At 46.9% G+C, this 20,207-nt stretch overlaps 2 protein-coding genes across 2 annotated transcripts in view; one reads left to right on the plus strand and one right to left on the minus strand.

Annotated features, from left to right (window-relative positions):
- The window catches only part of METTL23 (methyltransferase 23, arginine), a 35,718-nt gene extending 24,156 nt beyond the window's left edge, over positions 1–11,562 (minus strand). Inside the window, exon 1 of the mRNA XM_082272379.1 lies at positions 11,401–11,562. Within this exon, the coding sequence (XP_082128505.1) occupies positions 11,401–11,499 (99 nt within the window). The 5' untranslated portion in view covers positions 11,500–11,562. The remainder of the gene's footprint in view (positions 1–11,400) is intronic.
- A 294-nt stretch (positions 11,563–11,856) lies between these two features.
- The window catches only part of JMJD6 (jumonji domain containing 6, arginine demethylase and lysine hydroxylase), a 53,460-nt gene continuing 45,109 nt past the window's right edge, over positions 11,857–20,207 (plus strand). The window contains exon 1 of the mRNA XM_082272539.1: positions 11,857–12,042. Coding sequence (XP_082128665.1) covers positions 11,914–12,042 — 129 coding nt within the window. The 5' untranslated portion in view covers positions 11,857–11,913. The remainder of the gene's footprint in view (positions 12,043–20,207) is intronic.

Raw genomic sequence — 20,207 nt, forward strand, 5'->3', positions numbered from 1 at the left:
AGTTACAAACCGTTCCTTTAATGTTCAATGTTGCCTCTTCCACCTACAGGTCTCATCCCCTCCCCCCTCCCCTACCCTGAGTGTTCATCCACAGAGAGAAAAAAGATGTAGGGAGATTCTCCACACAGAGAGATTGCTATATACATGCCACTAATGTAGGATTAGATTTACATATATGTAATCATATAATGAAATAAAATGCACAGTAATGTATGATGACTCTGCCTGTATGCAGAGATAAATGTGTGTACTTTATGAGTAATGACCAGTCAGATGACGAGGACGACATAGATACTGTTGGGATATCACTTCATAATGATTGATGGTGCACTGCTAGTATATAATCTAAAAAACATGACCCTTTTATTTGGCACAAATTTGATATTTACATGGCTATTGTGGCACTGGTCTGGAGCCTTGTGTGGCATTGTGGGAAGCAGGGCTGGAGGCTGAGCATTTTGTGGCAGCTCCACTAGAGGGAGCTCATACATGGGCATTAATATAGAGAATAAAATAGAGGCTGCATCTTAAGGGATATTAGGCAGTCTGAGTTTGAAGGCGGATCATAGGCAGATTGTGGATACACACAGAGGTGACCGCCTCACTTACGGTGCGACCGGAAGTGATGCAATAGGTGGCGACTGCCCTCTGAGGCCAACAACCTAGAGTGTCTGGGAGTACCTATTACTACCTGAGTGTCTGGGAGTACCTATTACTACCTGAGTGTCTGGGAGTACCTATTACTACCTGAGTGTCTGGGAGTACCTATTACTACCTGAGTGTCTGGGAGTACCTATTACTACCTGAGTGCGACTGACCGGGCTGTGTGTCGGCGAGTGTTGTGCGACTGACAGTGTTGTGCGACTGACCGGGCTATGCGACTGACCGGGCTGTGCGACTGACCGGGCTGTGCGACTGACCGGGCTGTGCGACTGAATTGGACTGTGAGTGTGGTGCGACTGAACTGGGCTGTGAGACTGGGAGTGTTGTGCGACTGACCGGGCTGTGAGATTGTGAGTGTTGTGCAACTGAGTGTCAAGTGAGTGAAGCGGAGAACCAGAGGGTGAGAAGGTAGAGTTAGGAAGCCAGGAAATAGCCACATAGGTTAGACTTAAATTACTGAATCCCCATTAGACTAGATTAGTAGGTACAATGCCCGACGGGTGTGGAGATGCGACTCGGTGTACATCTTGTAATATGTATGCGTTCCTCGGTCATGCGATCGAGGGCGAATACAAATGCGCAAAATGTAAGCACGTTGCTTCCCTGGAAGCTCAGGTCCTGAATCTAGGGAAGCAGCTGGCAACACTGAGACGAATGTCCATACCGGAGGAGAGCCGGGATCGTACCAGTCAGGTGCAGACAGGGGTCTGCACAGAGGTGGGCGGAGTATTGGAGGTGCAGGCATCAGAGCAGAGTAGAGGGGTGACAGTTAGGAGGGGTAGAAGGGGACAAGGCAAGGAGGCTGATCCTGGGCTGGAGCACCCCAATAAATTCGCCCCGTTGCGTGATGTTGGGGAAACGAGTCAGGGACCAGCATTGCTGGAGCAGAGCGACGCCCCTAGCTGCCAGGGGAAGAACTCCTCCAGTGAGGCTGGGAGAAAGGGAAAGAAAAGACAGGTGCTGGTGGTAGGGGACTCAATTATTAGAAGGACAGACAGTGTAATCTGTGACAAAGACCGTGTGTGCCGAACAGTCTGTTGTTTGCCGGGCGCTCGGGTTCGGCACATTGCGGATCGGGTGGACAGATTATTGGGTGGGGCTGGGGAAGACCCAGCTGTCATGGTACACGTGGGTACCAATGACATAGGCAGAGGAAGATGGAGAGTCCTAAACGATTTCAGGGACTTAGGCGCTAAGTTGAGGAGAAGGACCTCCAAGGTAGTTTTTTCCGAAATACTACCTGTACCTCGAGCCACACCAGAGAGGCAGCGGGAGATTAGGGAAGTTAACGAGTGGCTGAGGAGCTGGTGTAGTAAGGAGGGTTTCGGGTTCCTGGTGAACTGGGCTGACTTCTCAGTCGGCCACCGGCTCTTTGGTAGGGACAGATTGCACCTAAATGGGGTGGGTGCAGCCGTACTGGGTGCGAGGATGGCCACAAAGTTAGAGGGGCTTTTAAACTAGGGAATGGGGGGGAGCGTACAGATGTAGAATTAGCCAGTGGAAAGCAAGATTCAGAGGGCAGAAATGGGGGCATTAGCGGTAGGGTGTTTGGAGCTCCTATACCCAGGGTGGGTATGGGGAAAAATCACAAGAGCAGCCTAAAAACATCAAATGAGGATATTTGTAACCGGTCAAAATGACGAGGTTTGTATACCAATGCCAGAAGCCTGGCCAACAAGATGGGAGAGCTGGAGCTGCTGATGTTTGAGGAGGACTTAGATTTTGTGGGGATAACTGAGACTTGGTTTGACAGCTCTCATGACTGGATGGCGACCATTCAGGGGTATTCCCTTTATCGCAGAGATAGAGAAGGTAAAAAAGGGGGAGGGGTATGTCTGTATATTAAGAACAGTATACAGGTAAATATGAGGGATGATATTAATAATGGAGCCAAGGACGAGGCAGAATCCCTATGGGTAGAGCTTCAAAGGGAAGGCACGGTGGGGAAGGTAATATTGGGCATATGCTATAGGCCCCCCCACCAGAGGGAGGAGGGGGAGGTGGACCTCTTTTTACAGATAGGATTGGCAGCAAGGATGGGAAATGTCATTATAATGGGGGACTTTAATTATCCTGATATAGATTGGGCAGAAGGAACCGCACACTCCAAGGCTCGGCAGTTCCTAAATGTTCTGCAGGACAATTTCATGGGTCAGATGGTGAATGCACTGACAAGAAACAATGCGGTACTTGACCTACTGATTACTAACAATGCAGACCTGTTCACGGATATAGAAATACAGGAGAACTTAGGAAACAGTGACCATAGGTCAATAAGTTTCAGTATTAATTACAGTAATAGGAAGCACAAGGGTAATATTAAGACGCTGAATTTCAAAAGAGCCAATTTCCCAAAACTGCGCTCACTGCTAGAAAACATCAATTGGGATAGAACCCTGGGAACAAAGAACACGGAGGAAAAATGGGAGTGCTTCAAGAGCATACTTAACAAGGGGATTGGCCAGTGCATTCCAAAGGGAAATAAATTTAAAAGAGCAAAGCTAAACCCTGGGTGGGTAAACTCCAACATAAAAATGTATATTAGTGCTAAAGAAAAGGCCTTCAAAAAATACAAGACTGAGGGGTCATTGGCAGCATTTAAGCATTACAAAGAGTGTAATAAGAAATGTAAAGATGAAATCAGGGCGGCTAAAATAGAACACGAGAGACATATTGCGGAGGAGAGTAAAAAGAACCCCAAGAAGTTTTTTAAGTATATAAACAGTAAGAAAGCGAGGCCAGAACACATTGGCCCCATAAAAGATGACAAAGGAAATATGGCCACTGAGGACAGAGAAAAGGCGGAAGTGTTAAATAATTTCTTCTCTTCAGTCTTCACAAAAGAATCGGGGGGCTACACATACCTAGCTTGTAAGGCCAAACTAAACAACACACCTCAGGAAATACCGCCATGGCTAACAGAAGATAGACTTAAAACTAAACTAGAGAAACTTAAAATAAATAAATCACCGGGACCGGATGGCTTGCACCCGAGGGTTCTGAAAGAGCTCAGCCAGGTGATTGCCAGACCATTATTCTTGATCTTTAGGGATAGTTTACAGACGGGTATGGTGCCAGCTGATTGGAAAAAAGCCAACGTGGTACCAATATTTAAAAAGGGGCCGAGATATATCCCGGGTAACTATAGGCCGGTCAGCCTAACATCTGTAGTCTGCAAGATTTTGGAGGGGATGTTAAGGGACCACATACAAGACTTTAGTAATGAAAACTGTATTATTAGTAGTAATCAGCATGGATTCATGAAAAACCGTTCTTGCCAAACCAATCTATTAACCTTCTACGATGAAGTGAGCTGCCACCTAGATAAAGGTAAGCCTGTGGATGTGGTGTATCTGGACTTTGCAAAGGCCTTTGACACCATTCCCCACAAACGCTTACTGTACAAACTAAGGAAGGTAGGTATGGACCATAGGGTGAGTACCTGGATAGAGAACTGGCTCCAGGGGAGAGTCCAGAGGGTGGTGATTAATGGGGAGTACTCGGATTGGGCGGGTGTGGAAAGTGGGGTCCTCCAGGGTTCTGTCCTGGGACCAATCCTGTTTAATTTATTCATAAATGATCTAGAGGAGGGGATATCTAGTACAATCTCAGTATTTGCGGATGATACTAAACTAAGCATGCCAATATCTTCTATGCAGGATGTGGAAACCTTACAAGCGGACCTGAACAAAATAACGGGGTGGGCAACTACATGGCAGATGAGGTTTAATGTAAAGTGATGCACTTGGGGACAAGAAACCAGAAAGCAAGCTACTCACTAGGGGGGGAACCTCTGGGTGAGTCTAGGATGGAAAAAGACTTGGGGGTACTGGTAGACAACAGGCTTGGCAGTGGCATGCAATGCCAAGCCGCTGCAAGCAAAGCCAACAGAATACTGGGATGTATAAAAAAGGGGATTTACTCCAGAAATAAAGAGATTATTCTCCCGCTCTACAAGACTCTGGTCCGGCCACATTTGGAGTATGCTGTCCAGTTCTGGGCACCGGTCCTCAGGAAGGATGTGCTGGAACTGGAGAAAGTCCAGAGAAGGGCAACAAAAATAATTAGGGGAATGGAGGACATCAGCTATGAGGAAAGACTACAAGCACTGAACCTATTCTCTCTGGAGAATAGACGATTGAGGGGGTCGATATGATATCAATGTACAAATACTATACTGGCGACCCTAGCATAAGGAACAAACTATTCAGAGAGAGGAGATACAATAAGACACGTGGCCATTCACTAAAACTAGAGGAAAGGCAGTTTAACCTTAAAATGCGTAAGGGGTTCTTCACTGTAAGAGCGGTAAGGATGTGGAATTCTCTTCCACAAGCAGTCGTATCAGCTGGGAGCATTGATAGTTTCAAAAAACTATTAGATGCAGTGCCATCTTAAGAGCCTTATAGGCCCCTGGGCAATGCAGTGCACCGGGGCCCCCTGCCTACACAATCACGCACGAGAATATACTACAAGAGAGTACAACTACCTGGAGTATATACCTTACTATATACATATTACAGGGAACACTATATACTACAAGAGAGTACAACTACCTGGAGTATATACCTTACTATATACATATTACAAGGAATCCTATATACTACAAGAGACTCTTGTAGTATATAGTGTTCCCTGTAATATGTATATAGTAAGGTATATACTCCAGGTAGTTGTACTCTCTTGTAGTATATAGTGTTCCCTGTAATATGTATATAGTCTATATACATATTACAGGGAACACTATATACTACAAGAGAGTACAACTACTACCTGGAGTATATACCTTACTATATACATATTACAGGGAATCCTATATACTACAAGAGACTCTTGTAGTATATAGTGTTCCATGTAATATGTATATAGTTAGTAAGGTATATAATATACTCCAGGTAGTTATCTCTTGTCTTGTACTATATATTGGTCCCTGTAATATGTATATAGTAAGGTATATACTCCAGGTAGTAGTTGTACTCTCTTGTAGTATATAGTGTTCCCTGTAATATGTATATAGACTATATACACATTACAGGGAACACTATACTACAAGAGAATACAACTACTTACCTGGAGGATAATATATACCTTACTATATACATATAGGCCAGGGACCAATATATAGTAGGTAGTATATCCTCCTCCAGCCAGGACAGGTAGTAGTAGTTGTCTGACTGTCTCTTGTGACTTCACATCATGATCATGCCATTGAGAAGGAGATAAAAAAAATTGGCAGGCAGACTTACCCTTACACGGCTGCACATGGCATGGGAGGAGGTGGGAGGAGGCGGAGGCGGAGCCAGTCTTCTCCTAGGGTCGGTCGACTCGACGGACAGAGGCGGAGGAGAGGAGAGTGAGGACTGGAGGAGAGCTGACGAGGAGGAGAATCCTCCTCCAAGTCCTCTGCTGCGTGCGGCGGCGGCACTGTGCATCCTGGGTCTGCTCTGCTGCTCACGTCACTGGTTGCTAGATGCCAAGCGGGCTGGCCTTAGCAACCAGTGTGTGCAGGGCAGACTCGAGGCACCCACGGCCGCCGCCGGACTCCGGACCGGAGGCACCAAGGGGGGGGCCCGGCGGACAACGGAACGGGGGGGGCCCTAGACCACCAGGGAGTGTGGGACATGATCATCACATGCCACCAATCCATCGATCGATGTGGGGCCCCTTGGCAAGTGGGGCCCCCGGGCAACCGCCGGGTATGCCCAATGGAAAAGACGGCCCTGATTAGATGGGCACCTTGGAGACCACAACATACAGGGGTATACAATGTACGGTTAAAAGCAAACACACACACATCATAGGTTGAACTGGATGGACTAATGTCTTTTTTCAACCTCGCTAACTATGTAATTATGTACCCCAGGCAGGATGTCGGCACATTGCAGTTACTGAGGTAAGCACTATCATGGCTGATCCAGAACAATGATATGCACTCCATTATATTGCTGTGAACCCCCAATTGAAAAATAGACATTCTCTCTAGGGCTTATGGAGCTCGGGATGTTATACCCCTTCTATGAAACAGAGTGATAGACATATTCATGGTCTCTCCTGCCTGAAGCTATCATTCCATTACAAATAGGTGGGTTCATGTCTTTTTCTATTTCTCTATCTCTCTCATGATAGGAGCCCCTCTCTTTATGGCTTTCGGCCATAGAGTAATACCATACAACTAACTACCTCAGGTATCCAAAATAATTGCCCTTATTATTCATAGGTATCTACTGCTTTTCTCCTGGGACATCTAAATCTGAACTATGATACCCCCTTATATCAGCTAAATGTGCCTACCCGTGTACCTTTGAGGCTATCTCCATACTACATTAGGTGGGTACCAACATTCCACCTTCAATCTTATATGTGCCTTTAACTCTATGTGTCCATTTACTATATGCTAAGTTCCACTCCATATAATCCCGTCCTCCTACCCTATGGTATCCTTTGTATCGACTATTCTTCCTATTTAAAAGGTTTGACCCTAGTTGATACCATATATTCTACACTTATAGATATTGTAAACTCAAGTTTGAGTACCCATATTGCCGAATATACCAGGGAGAGGACACGGAGAGTCGTCCACTCCCAGAATATAATATCAGAGGAGATTATAAGGTGGGTTAATCATCATATATACAAGTACATGAGGGAACCCACAGTGGATATTAACTCTGCCTACACGATGCTCTACTTTGCAGCCTTTCCTGATGTGGCATGCGGGGGTCCAGATTTTTGAACACAGCATTAATAGAATATATATGTATGCCAACATTGAATCTATTTCCTAAATACGGAAGCAGCAATCCTCATTCAGTATCTGTGCCGTCACAATTCTGTCATCTGATCTGAGTCATTATCAACAAAGGGTCAGTAAAAAACCAGAACCATCTGTAATATTGTATGATAATAATAATATTGTTTATTCATTAACAGATATACAATTGAATGATACTTATCTGGTTATGTTTTATGTTCATTCAGAGAGATACCGGTCTGTTATGGTCTCTCAGGCCCTGAGGAAGCCTTGAGCGAAACGCGTCGGCTTGCTGGGGACCTACATTGACCGATTCCACCGTGAGACCCACTCTCCATCCTACACAGGCTGTGATCTTGTTTCCCTTACGGGATGTATTTCTATGTTGCTAATGACCCATTTTGCTTGATTTTATTCATTTGTATGTTAAACTAAATTTATGATGCATGGCGGTCCATGCGTTTTAGCGTATGTATAAATAAAATGTTATTTGGTTTTATAAACTGGTTTTTGGTCTGATCCTTCTACTCCCACTGGCCTGCAAAGCCCCATCTTTTTCTTTCAATTTCTTATATCCACTTTTAGGCGATCCCTTAAAACGTTTCTCTTCAGAGAAGCAGGGCCGGCCTTAGGTGTTCAGGCGCCCTGTGCGAGCTAATCCTGTGGCGCCCCCCCCCCCCCCCGTGCATTTTCTTGCACCTTTTTTGAACTTTATTTTCCTTTTTATGATCACTAATAACTTAGCCCCCTTACATCAGAGACGCTCACGGAGTCCCCCCTTCACATCAGAGACCCTCACAGAGCCCCGCCTACATTAGAGACCCCCATAGAGCCCCCCTTAAATCAGAGGCCCCCCACAGAGCCCCCCTTACATCAGGGTTCCCCCTTATATCAGAGACCCCCCACACAGAGCTCCCCTTACATCAAAGACCTCCCACAGAGCTCTCCTTACATCAGAGACCCCCCACACAGAGCACCCTTACATCAGAGACCCCCCCACATCAGAGAGCCCCCCCACACAGAGCCCCCCTTACATCAGAGACTCCCACACAAAGCCCCCCCACACACAGAGCCCCCCTTACATCAGAGACCCCCCCACACAGAGCCCCCCTTACATTATTGCAGGAGAGAGACCTCACTTACCTCACCCTGTCTGCAGCTTTTTTTCCAGCCCCCACATCCCCAGGGAGTGTGGGCGGGGCGGGAGGAGGAGGAGCTGACGATCTCTCTCCTCTGGCATCCCTGCAGAGGAGGAGGAGGGATCAGTCAGCGGCGGCGTCTCTGTGGCTGAGCTGTGTGTGATACACAGCTCAGTCTCCAGCAGTAGGAGACCAGGGGGCACAGCGGGAGGTAAGCGGCGGCCGCGGCCTGTGTTAACCCTGTCCAGGCCGCGGTCGCAGCTTACCTCCCGCTGTGCGGCCTGATCTTCTGTGAGCTGTGATGGCCGCACGGCGCCCCTGTTGCCCATGGCGCCCTGTGCGGCCGCACAGCTCGCACACCCAAAAGGCCGGCCCTGCAGAGAAGCCTATCCTGCCCACACCTAACAATTGTACTTTTATTTTCTCCATCAGCTCATCCCCCACAGCTATTACTTTTTGTATCACTTGGCTCTCCCTCCTAAATTGTAAGCTCAAACGAGCAGAGCTCTCGGATTCCTTCTGTATTTAATTGTATTTTAACTGTACTGTCTGCCCTAATGTTGTAAAGTGCTGTGCAAACTGTTGGCGCTATATAAATCCAGTATAATAATAACATTGCATATATATTCTTGTAATATAATTATATATACTGTATATATCTATACTTCTATATTATATAGGTTACTGTAATAAATATACACACACACTATATTATCAAAAGTATTGGGACACCTGCCTTTACACGCACATGAACCTTAATGGCATCCCAGTCTTGTCTGTCGGGTACAATATTGAGTTGGCCCACCCATTGCAGCTATAGCAGCTTCAACTCTTCTGGGAAGGCTGTCCACAATGTTTAGGAGTGTGTCTATGGGAATGTTTAACCGTTCTTCCAGAAGCGCATTTGTGAGGTCAGGCACTGATGTTGGACCAGAAGGCTTGGCTCACAGTCTCTGCCCTAATTCATCCCAAAGGTGTTCTATCGGGTTTGAGGTCAGGACTCTGTGCAGGCCAGTCAAGTTCCTCCACCCCAAACTCACTCATGCCTCATGTCTCTATGGACCTTGCTTTGTGCACTGGTGCAAATCATTTGGTGGAGGGGGGATTATGGTGTAGGGTTGTTTTTTAGGGGTTGGGCTTGGCCCCTTAGCTCCACTGAAGGGAACTCATAAGGCCTCAGCATACCAAGACATTTTGGACAATTTCATGCTTCCAGCTTTGTGGGAACAGTTTGGGGATGGCCCCTTCCTGTTCCAACATGAGTTCTCAACAGTGCACAAAGCAATGTCCATAAAGACATGGATGAGCGAGTTTGGGGTTGAGGATCTTTACTGGCCTGCACAGAGTCCTGACCTCAACCCGATAGGGTGAATTAGTGCAGAGACTGCCGGGCCAGGTCTTCCCTCCAACATCAGATCCCAAACCTCACAAATGAGCTTCTGGAAGAATGGTCAAACCTTCCCATAGACACACTCCTAAACCTTGTGGAAATCCTTCTCAGAAGAGTTGAAGCTGTTATAGCTGCAATGGGTAGGCCAGCTCAATATTGAACCCTACAAACTAAGGCTAGGATGCCATTAACCACTTCTGCACTGCTCACTAGAGCTCTACTGCTGCAAAGTGACTTGATAACGTCTGGCGACATAGACCTACGTCACCAGACATTCCTCTTTCTCGGCGGCGCGCACGCTGTGTTCAATCACAGCGGGAGTCGGGCCAGGGGAGGAGCAGCGGCAATCCCCACTGCTCTTCCCCGATCATCGGGGAATCGAGTGTGGAGATCCGCCCGCTTGTGTAAACAAAGCGGGCGGATCTCCTAAGTGACAGGCAGGGACAGATTACAGGGTTCAGCATAGCTTAACCTGCGATCTGTCCATGTGTCACTCAGTCACCTCCCCCCACACACGTCAGTAAGCACCAGGCATACATTAACCCCTCCCTCTCCAATAAAATGAACCCCTTCCCTGCCAGTGTCATTTTTACAGTGCATATGTATAGCACTGATTACTGTAGTAATGTCACTGGTACCCCCAAAAGTGTCAAAAATGTCAGTCAAGGGTCCGATCTGTCCGCCGCAATGTCGCAGTCCCACAAAAAAAAAATTGCATTACTCGTTAAAAAAAAAAACACCAAAAACGACAGAAATCTTTCCCTCAGTAAACGCAATAACTTTTGCACAAACCAAACAAAATACGCTTATTGCGATTTTTTTTTACCAAAAATATGTAGCAGAAAACAAATTGGCCAAAAATTACAAAATATTTTGATTTTTACATTTTTTTGGGGGGGGGGATTTCATATAGAAAATGTGAAAAATATTGTTATTTTTTCATAATTGTCGCTATTTTTTTGTTTATAGCGCAAAATGTAAAAATCGCACAGGTGATCAAATACCACCAAAAGAAAGCTCTATTTGTGGGGAAAAAAGGACGTAAATTTCATTTGGGTACAGCGTTGCATGACCGCGCAATCGTCCGTTAAAGTCGCACAGCGCCGAATCGCAAAAAGTGGCCCAGACGTAAGACAGCAAAATCCTCCGGTGGTAAAGTGGTTAAAGTTCATGTGCATGTAAAGGCAGGTGTCACAATACTTTTGGTAATATTGTGTTTGTATGTGGTTGTATATATATATATATATATAAATGTGAGTGTGTATATATATATATAAATAAATGTGTGTGTGTGTCATGGTCTGTAGATGTGATGTAAGGAGAGGAGAACAGTGGGCGTGTCTGTGCCCAGGATCGGGCAGTGATTGGCCGCCCCAGCAGTGAGCGGGTTAAAGCGTTGCCTGCGGTTCTGCACGTAACCCATGGCGCCCCATTGTGGACAATAATACAAGCAGCACCTCAGGGATGGTCAGCCTGAGCTCCCCGTCTTCCTTCCCCTCTTCTCGGCTGTACGCATACTCCCGGAGCACGACCCGAAGCTCCCCTTCTTCCCCCATCCTGAGACATCACCGTGGGGTTCTCCTCCACACGTGCGCCGCCATACTGTCGCGCACTAATGGCGCCATCGGGGGAACCCGGCAGCCATTTTTGTAGAGGAAAAAGCTTAGCTTTAGTTTAAGGTTTTATCGCTGTAGACGCGTGTGCAGTCATTCGGTTATGAAAAAATACGCTGGGCGCCGTTAGAAGGTGAAAATGAAAAGTATTGGTGTTATACAGTTTCGTGTATTCGCTGACCTTCCCAACATGGCGGCTCTCTCAGGACAAGGCGTGCGGGAGGACGCTTCGCTTCCTGATACCTCTGAGCCAATCGGAGATGGGGGTAGGCGAAGGTGGGCGGGGCGCTGGGTGTCTGGTGAGCTGCTCGGAGATTGCTGGGGGCCCAGGAGCGCGCCTGGTAGGGAATACTCGGGATGAACCACAAGAGTAAGAAGAGGATCAAGGAGGCCAAGCGGAGCGCTCGGCCCGAGCTGAAAGAGTCGCAGGACTGGAGCCGCCATAATTACATTGAGGTGTACAGCCTGAGCACCGATAATGTGCGGGTGAGTGAGAGCCCCCACCTCTACCCATTATTATAGGGGGAGGGCTCACTGAGGAGCTGGTACTGCTGGACGGTGGGTGGACTTCCCCTGTAATGGGCCCACATTGGATGGTTCCCTATCTCATAGAATTGGGGGTACACATGGAGGGGAGGGATATCCTGGTTACAGCATCCTCCAAGTGTCCTCTAGTTCTGTACATCTAATAACTTCCAGCCAATCCCGACATTTCTCTCATACATACTAAAATTTAGCATTTTTTTTGTTGCTAGAAAATAACTTGGAACCCCAAACATATATTTTCAGACAATAGAGGCCCCAGAGAATAAAATGGTGATTGTTTGTTTTATATTTTAGCGCACACAAACGCAATACCCGTTTTTTTTCTTCTTTTTAAATCTAAAAGAAGATGTTGCGCCAAGTAAATAGATACCAAACGTGTCAAGATAAAAAAAATGTGCATGCCTGTGAAATGGCGACACTATGGTACCAAAAATTCTACATAGGCAACACATTCAAGCTCTGTTCACATATTGGCATCCCAGATCGTGGGCAGAATCGCCACGATCCTGAAACACAGCAAATCGCGGGACGCTCATGCGATTCCCATCACTTCCAATGGCACCCAAAACGCGGCATGATTTTGCAGAGATTGTCCCCCGACGAATGACAGTAAAATCACCCAAACAGAATCACGGGATGCCTGTCGCCCAAATGAAGTTCTAGAACTTCTTTTGTGGGACAGGAGTCCCACGATTCTGTTGGCGTGGTTTTACAGTGATTCGCCGTATGACTACCGCGGCAAAATCGTGCAGCGTTTTGGGTGCCTTTTGAAGCGACTGGAATCTAATGGGCGTCCCGTGATTTTTTGTGATTCAGAATGGTGGCGGTTTTGTCTACAACTTGGGATGCTAATATGTGAATAGAGCCTAAAAGCGGTTTACGGGAGTTACTAGAATTACTGCTTTCACTCCGACATTCTTGGCGAAACATCACGTGTGGTGCAACCACTGTTTGCATTTGTACAGTAGGACAGGGGAGCTTTATATTTTTTTACAAACTATTTTATCCATTTTTTTTTTTTTTACACTGACCCTATTCTATATATATATATATATATATATATATATTTTTTTTTTTTTTTTGGTATCGCCTTTATTACTATCGCAAGGGATGAACAGCATTGATGGTGTTGGCAGTGACAGGTGTTCTTTATGGAGAGATCTGGGGTCTATTAGACACCAGATCTCTCTTCTGCCCTCAAAAGCATTTGATCAAATCGAGATCGGTTTGATCAAATGCTTGCCTACCTGTAAACGGCTAATAAACTGAAAACAGAAGCAATATAATCCCCGTTATATCTGGCTTTATTCGTCAGAGGAGGGGAGACAAAGATGTTCCTCCTTCTCCTCCTCTGTCGGCAGCCGACCCGATGGAGTATAGCAGTCCCGGGCTCCAAGAAGGCACAGGAGAGCCTGCGAGGGGGGATTGATCAGACTCTGGTTTTGGGCACAGTACTAAAAAATAGAAAGTAGAAGGGTCCTTTCACACGGCCGCTCCGTGTGTCTGCAAATCATCCTATTTTTTTGCGGACATAATGTAAGTCAATGGCATTGCGGATGTCAGCGGAATACCATCCGCTGAAATCCGATTTTCTTCCTTTCAGTTCTGTTCCGTTTTTTGGAACGGAACAGAACCCTATTTTTTCATTCATTCAAAAAATGGAAAGGAAGGAAAATCGGATGTCAGCGGTGTCATCCGCTGACATCCGCAATGCCATAGACATACATTATGTCCGTATATCATCCGCAAACGGATGGGATGATATGCGGACATACGGAGCGGATGACAGAAATGTCATCCGCTCCGTGAAGAAAAAAAAAAAAAAAGAGCCCCGCAGCGGAGGAGAAATCCGGAGCGGCCGTGTGAAAGAAGCCGAAAGCAACTGAGCAGGGGTAGAGTGTTAAACAATCTAGAGCAGGGGTCGGCAACCCCCGACACGTGTTCCACAAGTGGCACATGAAGCCTTTTTTGTTGGCACGCATCTCCCTTTCCATCTGCACAGTGGCGCAGGGAAGTTTCAGTGACACACGGCTAGTGCATGCCGATCTCCGCATTCCTGACCGGCACTGTACACCCACACATTCTACAACATGGGAAATGCTGTTTGGTTCTATGACCCACGCAGTTCCCGTGATGGGGAGGAGATCGGGTGTCGGTCTGTCAGGAGGCTGGTCCCAGTTTCCAGGGGGAGGAGGACTGTGATTGGTCACTTATAAGGCCATTCAGTCCTGCTAGCCCCGCCCACCATGAGGAAAAAGATGGCTTGCTTGGCTGCAATTAGGGGATCTCTGTTACTGAAAAAATGGGTGACCGTTTATGCAAGTGGGCGTCTTAGAACTTTGTTAAAATAGTCAGAACACAGTCTGTATTCATTTGCTTCTGATCTCCTACCACACTGGCTTTTTAATGGCTTTGGTGCAGAGGACACGTGGACAAACTCTGCCACATCCTTGCCTGAGGCAGATGAGAGGGGTGGTACAGTGCTGGGCCAAAGGAGGGGGGGGAGATATGAAAAGGGCTACTGAGTTGTGAAGGAATAGGGGCTGATCTGAGGTGTGATGGTGCAGGAATCACTACTGATCTGGGGTATGAAGGCACAGGAACTGGGGTGATCTGAAGCATGAAGATGCAGGAATTTGGTTGATCTGAGGAGTGAAGGTGCAGGAATTTGGTTGATCTGAGGAGTGAAGGTGCAGGAATTTGGTTAATCTGAGGAGTGAAGGTGCAGGGACCTGGTTGACTTGAGGCGTGAAGGTGCAGGAACCTGGTTGACTTGAGGAGTGAAGGTGCAGGAACCTGGTTGACTTGAGGCGTTAAGGTGCAGGAACCTGGTTGACTTGAGGCGTGAAGGTGCAGGAACCTGGTTGACTTGAGGCGTGAAGGTGCAGGAGCCTGGTTGACTTGAGGCGTGAAGGTGCAGGAACCTGGCTGACCTGAGGCGTGAAGGTGCAGGAACCTGGTTGACCTGAGGCGTGAAGGTGCAGGAACCTGGCTGACCTGAGGCGTGAAGGTGCAGGAACCTGGCTGACCTGAGGCGTGAAGGTGCAGGAACCTGGCTGACCTGAGGCGTGAAGGTGCAGGAACCTGGCTGACCTGAGGCGTGAAGGTGCAGGAACCTGGCTGACCTGAGGCGTGAAGGTGCAGGAACCTGGCTGACCTGAGGCGTGAAGGTGCAGGAATTGGGACTTGCATGATGTGTGAAGGTGCAGGAATCGAGGTAATCAGAGTTGTGAAGGTCCCGGTAGCCGGGTTGAACCGAGGTTTAAAGGTGCATGAATTGGGGTTATCTGAGGTGTGATGTTGAAGGAATTGAAGTGATCGGAGGTGTGAAGGTGCAGGAATCTCTGGCACTCAGTTGCTCTGAAAACATTTTCTCCGCTCACCTTCCAGCACGGCATGCTCCTCCCTACTGGAAACACAATTCACGGCTGTTAAAATGCCACACCCTTACCCTTGTCCCTCAGTTAGATTGTGTTTCCCCACAGCGAAAAAAAAAATTTTTTTTCACTGACCTGAAAAAACCCTTGTGAGCCAGGTTCAGGAATGCCGGGGAGGGCTGAACTTTACCTGCCCGCCTCCTAATGCTTCTCACAGGTCACCTGGGTGGTCCCTCTAGGCTTGTGTCCTGCTGGATAGCAGAAGTCTCCTCCATTTTCCGTCGGCGTCCGGAAGATTTAAATTGCCCGCCGGAAAAGCGTGCTCCAAGCCTCGCTTGAGAACCGGAACTTCCGGTGAAGCATCACGGGCGGAGCATGCACAACGCTACCCGAAAGAGGGAAGCGAACTCGGAGGAGACGCCAGACCGGCGTGGGAGCAGAGTCCCAGGCCCCAAAAGCCAGGAAACCTGCCATGGCAATGTCAATAAAGACCAGGTTGGAACCCGAGAAGTGCGGTTCCTTAATACCTGTTTTATTGGAGACTGATACAGGGGTTGTCGCATCCCTGAGTATCTCTATACCCCCAGTAGGACTTGCAAACCCGTCTTGACTAGGGATATTTGTCAAGAGTGATATATGTTGTCTCTCCTCTTCTTTTGCAGAGTCTCCAAGTGGAACCCAGGAGGCCCCCATTATAGCACCCCCTTTACCTGCAGGCACTAGTTTCTCGAAGAAATGTGGTAATTGCGGGGAGAGGCTACCTAGCTCCCACACTAAGCCATTTTGTTACAAATGTATTCACAAACTGGCTGGTAAAGAGGCCTCGGGGTTAATGAAGGATTTCCTAAAGTCTATGCAGGAGGAAATGTTAGCCACTTAGGGCTGGGCCATTTTGCCTAAAAAAAAAAAAAAATCTTCGTTTTTTTTTTTTTTTTTTTTTTTCAGTGCACTTAAAAAATGACTGCAGACATCAGATATAGTGTCAAAAGTGCAACTTTTTATAAAGTGCTTGTAGACTGTCTTGCTGAAGAAAGCATAGTAGAGTTCTATTGGAGTGAGTAGTAGAGTGCTTGTTGACTGTCCTAAGCAATGTAGAATGTTTGATGACGGTCTTGCTGGAGAGAGCAGTATAGAATTCTATTGGAGAGAGCAGTATAGAGTCTGTAGACCGACTTTGTGGAGAGAGCAGAATACAGTTCTTGGTGACTGTCCTGCTGGAGAGACTGGACTGATTATTCCAATCAGAAGGGAGAAGAAACTGATGATTTATGAAGGCCTTGTATGGCCACCATAAGGGCTTCTTTACACTACACTAGCTAGAGGCGAGGACTCCTCTGAAAAGTGATCTGTACTTTTCAGAAGTGTTGAATAGGCAGTGAGGCGATAGGATGCCTTTTTTTTTAACCCCTAAATGTCACACTCCTGTGTCCCGCACACACTGCATTGGACATGAATGGGTCTTGAATTCCTGGCAGCAGCAAAGGTCAAACACGACAGTAGGTAATTCCTGGTGTGACCGCAAAACACTGCGACTGCATCATCTGTACACCCCTCCCCAGCGACTGCAGCTAAAAGGGGAGCGGTACAAACCTGGCTTAACGTGATTTTACTGCACCCCTCACTGTAAACAAGACTTGAGTGTTATATCAGAGCAAACCTGAACAATCCATTCAGTCTGCATCCAATCAGTCACACCCACTACACAGCTGAAGGGAGATACAAAGGAGATTGTACTGTGTATAGCAGATACAGTCTATACAATCTGATTGTACAATCTCTCTTAGATCATCCAACACCTAGCACAAGGACCTGCCTGACTGTATAGAGATGGATAGGCCAGGTCCTCATATATTATACAGATTCAGTAGATCTAAAATTTGATTGTACAATCAGATTGTGACAGGTGGGGTGACCCTACAGGAGACTCAGTAGATCTGAGGTTGCCTGTACGCATTGGGTGACCCTACAGGAGACTGTACAGAGTCTATACAATCTGATTGTAATGTGTGTGGGGTGACCCTACAGGGGACTGTACAGAGTCCATACAATCTGATTGTAGTGTGTGTGTGTGGGATGACCCTACGGGAAACTGTACAGAGTCTATACAATCTTATTGTACTATCTCCTGTAGGCTCACCCCACACATTACAACCTGTTCACACCATCAGCTTGAGATCTACTGTATGTATGTAATAGAAGGACCTACCTACTCCATCTCACCCACCTCCATACAAGCAGGCCTGTCCTGGCACTACATACTTATAACAGAGATCATACAATCAGATAGTAAGGTGTGTGAGCTGACCATGCAATCTGATCGTACGATTTGCAGCAGGGAAGAATTCATGTGGCAGAGGAAGACCCACAGTGATCTGCAGGGGGTGGAGGGAGGACTTCGCCTCTCCTGTACACCTGGGAGGAGAGGAGCAGGCTGGCCGGATGCTGTCCGGAGGAACAGGCGGAACTCACCACTATACGTCCAGGTGGAAGGCCCAGTACTGAGGACGCAGGTTACACCAGCCCGGGACTTTCTCAGCCTCCTCCCTGCACACACACACGTCGTTCTCTGCTTCCAGCAACAGACGCCTCTGCTCAGCACTCAAAGCTTTACCGCGTCCAATCTCCCCCACACAGATCCTGCACACTGCGCATGCCCACAACAACAGGTCCTCCGTCACACAAACAACCTCCTATCACAGAGCGCCGCAGCCCCTGTACAGACGCACCGCCCGCAGCTGACGTCGCATCCAGGCGCGGCGGTGGTCCGTTACTGGGGAGTTCGGTTCCTGTAGAAAAAACTCGAGTTTGGAAGAAAAAAAAATCGTTTCACACTAAAAAATCGATAGATCGATTTATCGCCCAGCCCTAGCCACTATACAGTCTTTTCGTAGCTCAGTTTCCCTTCCCCAGGGTACAGAGTCAATTGAGCTTCTTATTAAAGAGGGCCTGTCTTCCCAGGAAAGTTTAGTATCAAGGCAGGCCCATCTGTCTTTGTACCAATATCCCAGGACCTTCCCCCTGCTCAAATAAGGGAGTGAGAATATTGAGGGGATATGGAAGAACAGGGAAGTTCTCAGGGTAGCTCTGGGGAGGAGAGCGAAGTAGACCCTGATAGTGAGGTAGAGGTAGCTAAAAGGGATAGAAACCTATTTGGCCTGGAGGACTTGCAAGGACATCCCCAAGCGGTTTATATTTCAGAGGAAATTCCTGACCCCCCCTAAGGAAATTTCCACTCGAGACAAAATGTATAAAGGGTTAGGAAAATAGCAAAACAGGAAAATGGTCTGGTGCCATCTGTATACCACCTCCATCCTGAAATCAACAGAAAAAGAGAAAATTTGCCCGTGGGACTTTGAATGAGGTGGGTACATGTGGCTGGAAATAAATGCTCGCTTCTTCAAGAGTAAGTGCATTTAAAACATATCTAAAGGAACAAAAATTATTTAAGTCGCGAAACGCATCAGCCAAGATGCTTTACATGTATATGTCATGTTAATATTATATTACCATGTTTTTACTTTTGAGACCAAGATGTATTGTACCCGTACGCATATCATCATGTATGTTATTCAAATGCATTTATGTATTGTATGATCTTCAACCAAGTTTGCCATTACAAGTGTCCTCAAGGCGCATAATGATATTGACTTTTATACTTAATCAAACTCTTTATAATAAAGATTTTTTTTCCAAATATCCATCTTTTGTTATTTCCAGCCACATGTACCAACCTCATTCAAAGTCCCACGGGCCAATTTTCTCTTTTTCAAGGGTTAGGAAAAAAACCCATTTAAAGTGATACCGGTTCACCAGTCTCTGAAGGGTTTAATCCTTAGAGAATGGCGATCACCAGAGAATCTAGTTAAACAAAAATCCTGGAAAAGGAGATTCCCCTTTTAAGGAGGATGCAGTAGAAAGGTTTTTCAAAACCCTAAGTTAGATGCCCCCTATCTCAAGTAACGAAGAGGTCAGACCTCTCCTTTGAGGGTACAGGGAATATTAAGGATGTTATGGACCGTAAAATAGTCCTTGCTGAAGAAGGCCTGGGAGGCCAACTCGGCCACTTTGGGACCAGCCCTTGAAGCCACTTGGGTTGCTAGGAATGCAAATTCCTGGATGGATAAGCTGACAAAGCATCTGGCACAAATTAAATCACAGGATTTACAAGACTCTCTCTCGATCATGGGGAAAGCAGTCGCATACCTAGCAGATGCGGCTGTAGAGTCAGTGGTGGCTTCAGCCAAACCGGGAGCTCTTATTAACTTAGCCAGGAGAGCCATCTGGCTTAAAGAATGGGATGATGACTTTACTTCAAAAGCCAAGCTCTGTGGGCTACCTTTTTGTTGAAGCGTCTCTACTCTTTGGTCCAGGCCTGGATGAGGTCTTGTCCAGATCCTCAGAAAAGGGGAAGAAGTTTCCTACCAAACCCAAAAGGGAGAGGGCTAGGAAGACTTTTTGTGGCCCCCAAGGGCAAAATCCCCAGAGAACAAGGAAAGAGCCCATTAAAAGATGGGGTCTTGGAAGAGGTAGGCAAAGGAACAGTTTGCTTTCCCCTCTTCATCCTTTGGCGCCAGAAATAACAAGTGACACCAGGATCATGGTGGGGGGCAGGCTGCAGCATTTTGTTCCCCAATGGGAAAGAATCTCAGTTTGCCCATATATTCATCGGCTCATTCAGGAAGGCTATCGCCTTCAATTCTCTTCAATACCGCCAGTTTCAATAACCTT

Source organism: Pelophylax lessonae (assembly GCF_965119305.1).
Source record: "Pelophylax lessonae genome assembly, chromosome: 11".
In the NCBI taxonomy this organism is placed as follows: Eukaryota; Metazoa; Chordata; class Amphibia; order Anura; family Ranidae; genus Pelophylax; species Pelophylax lessonae.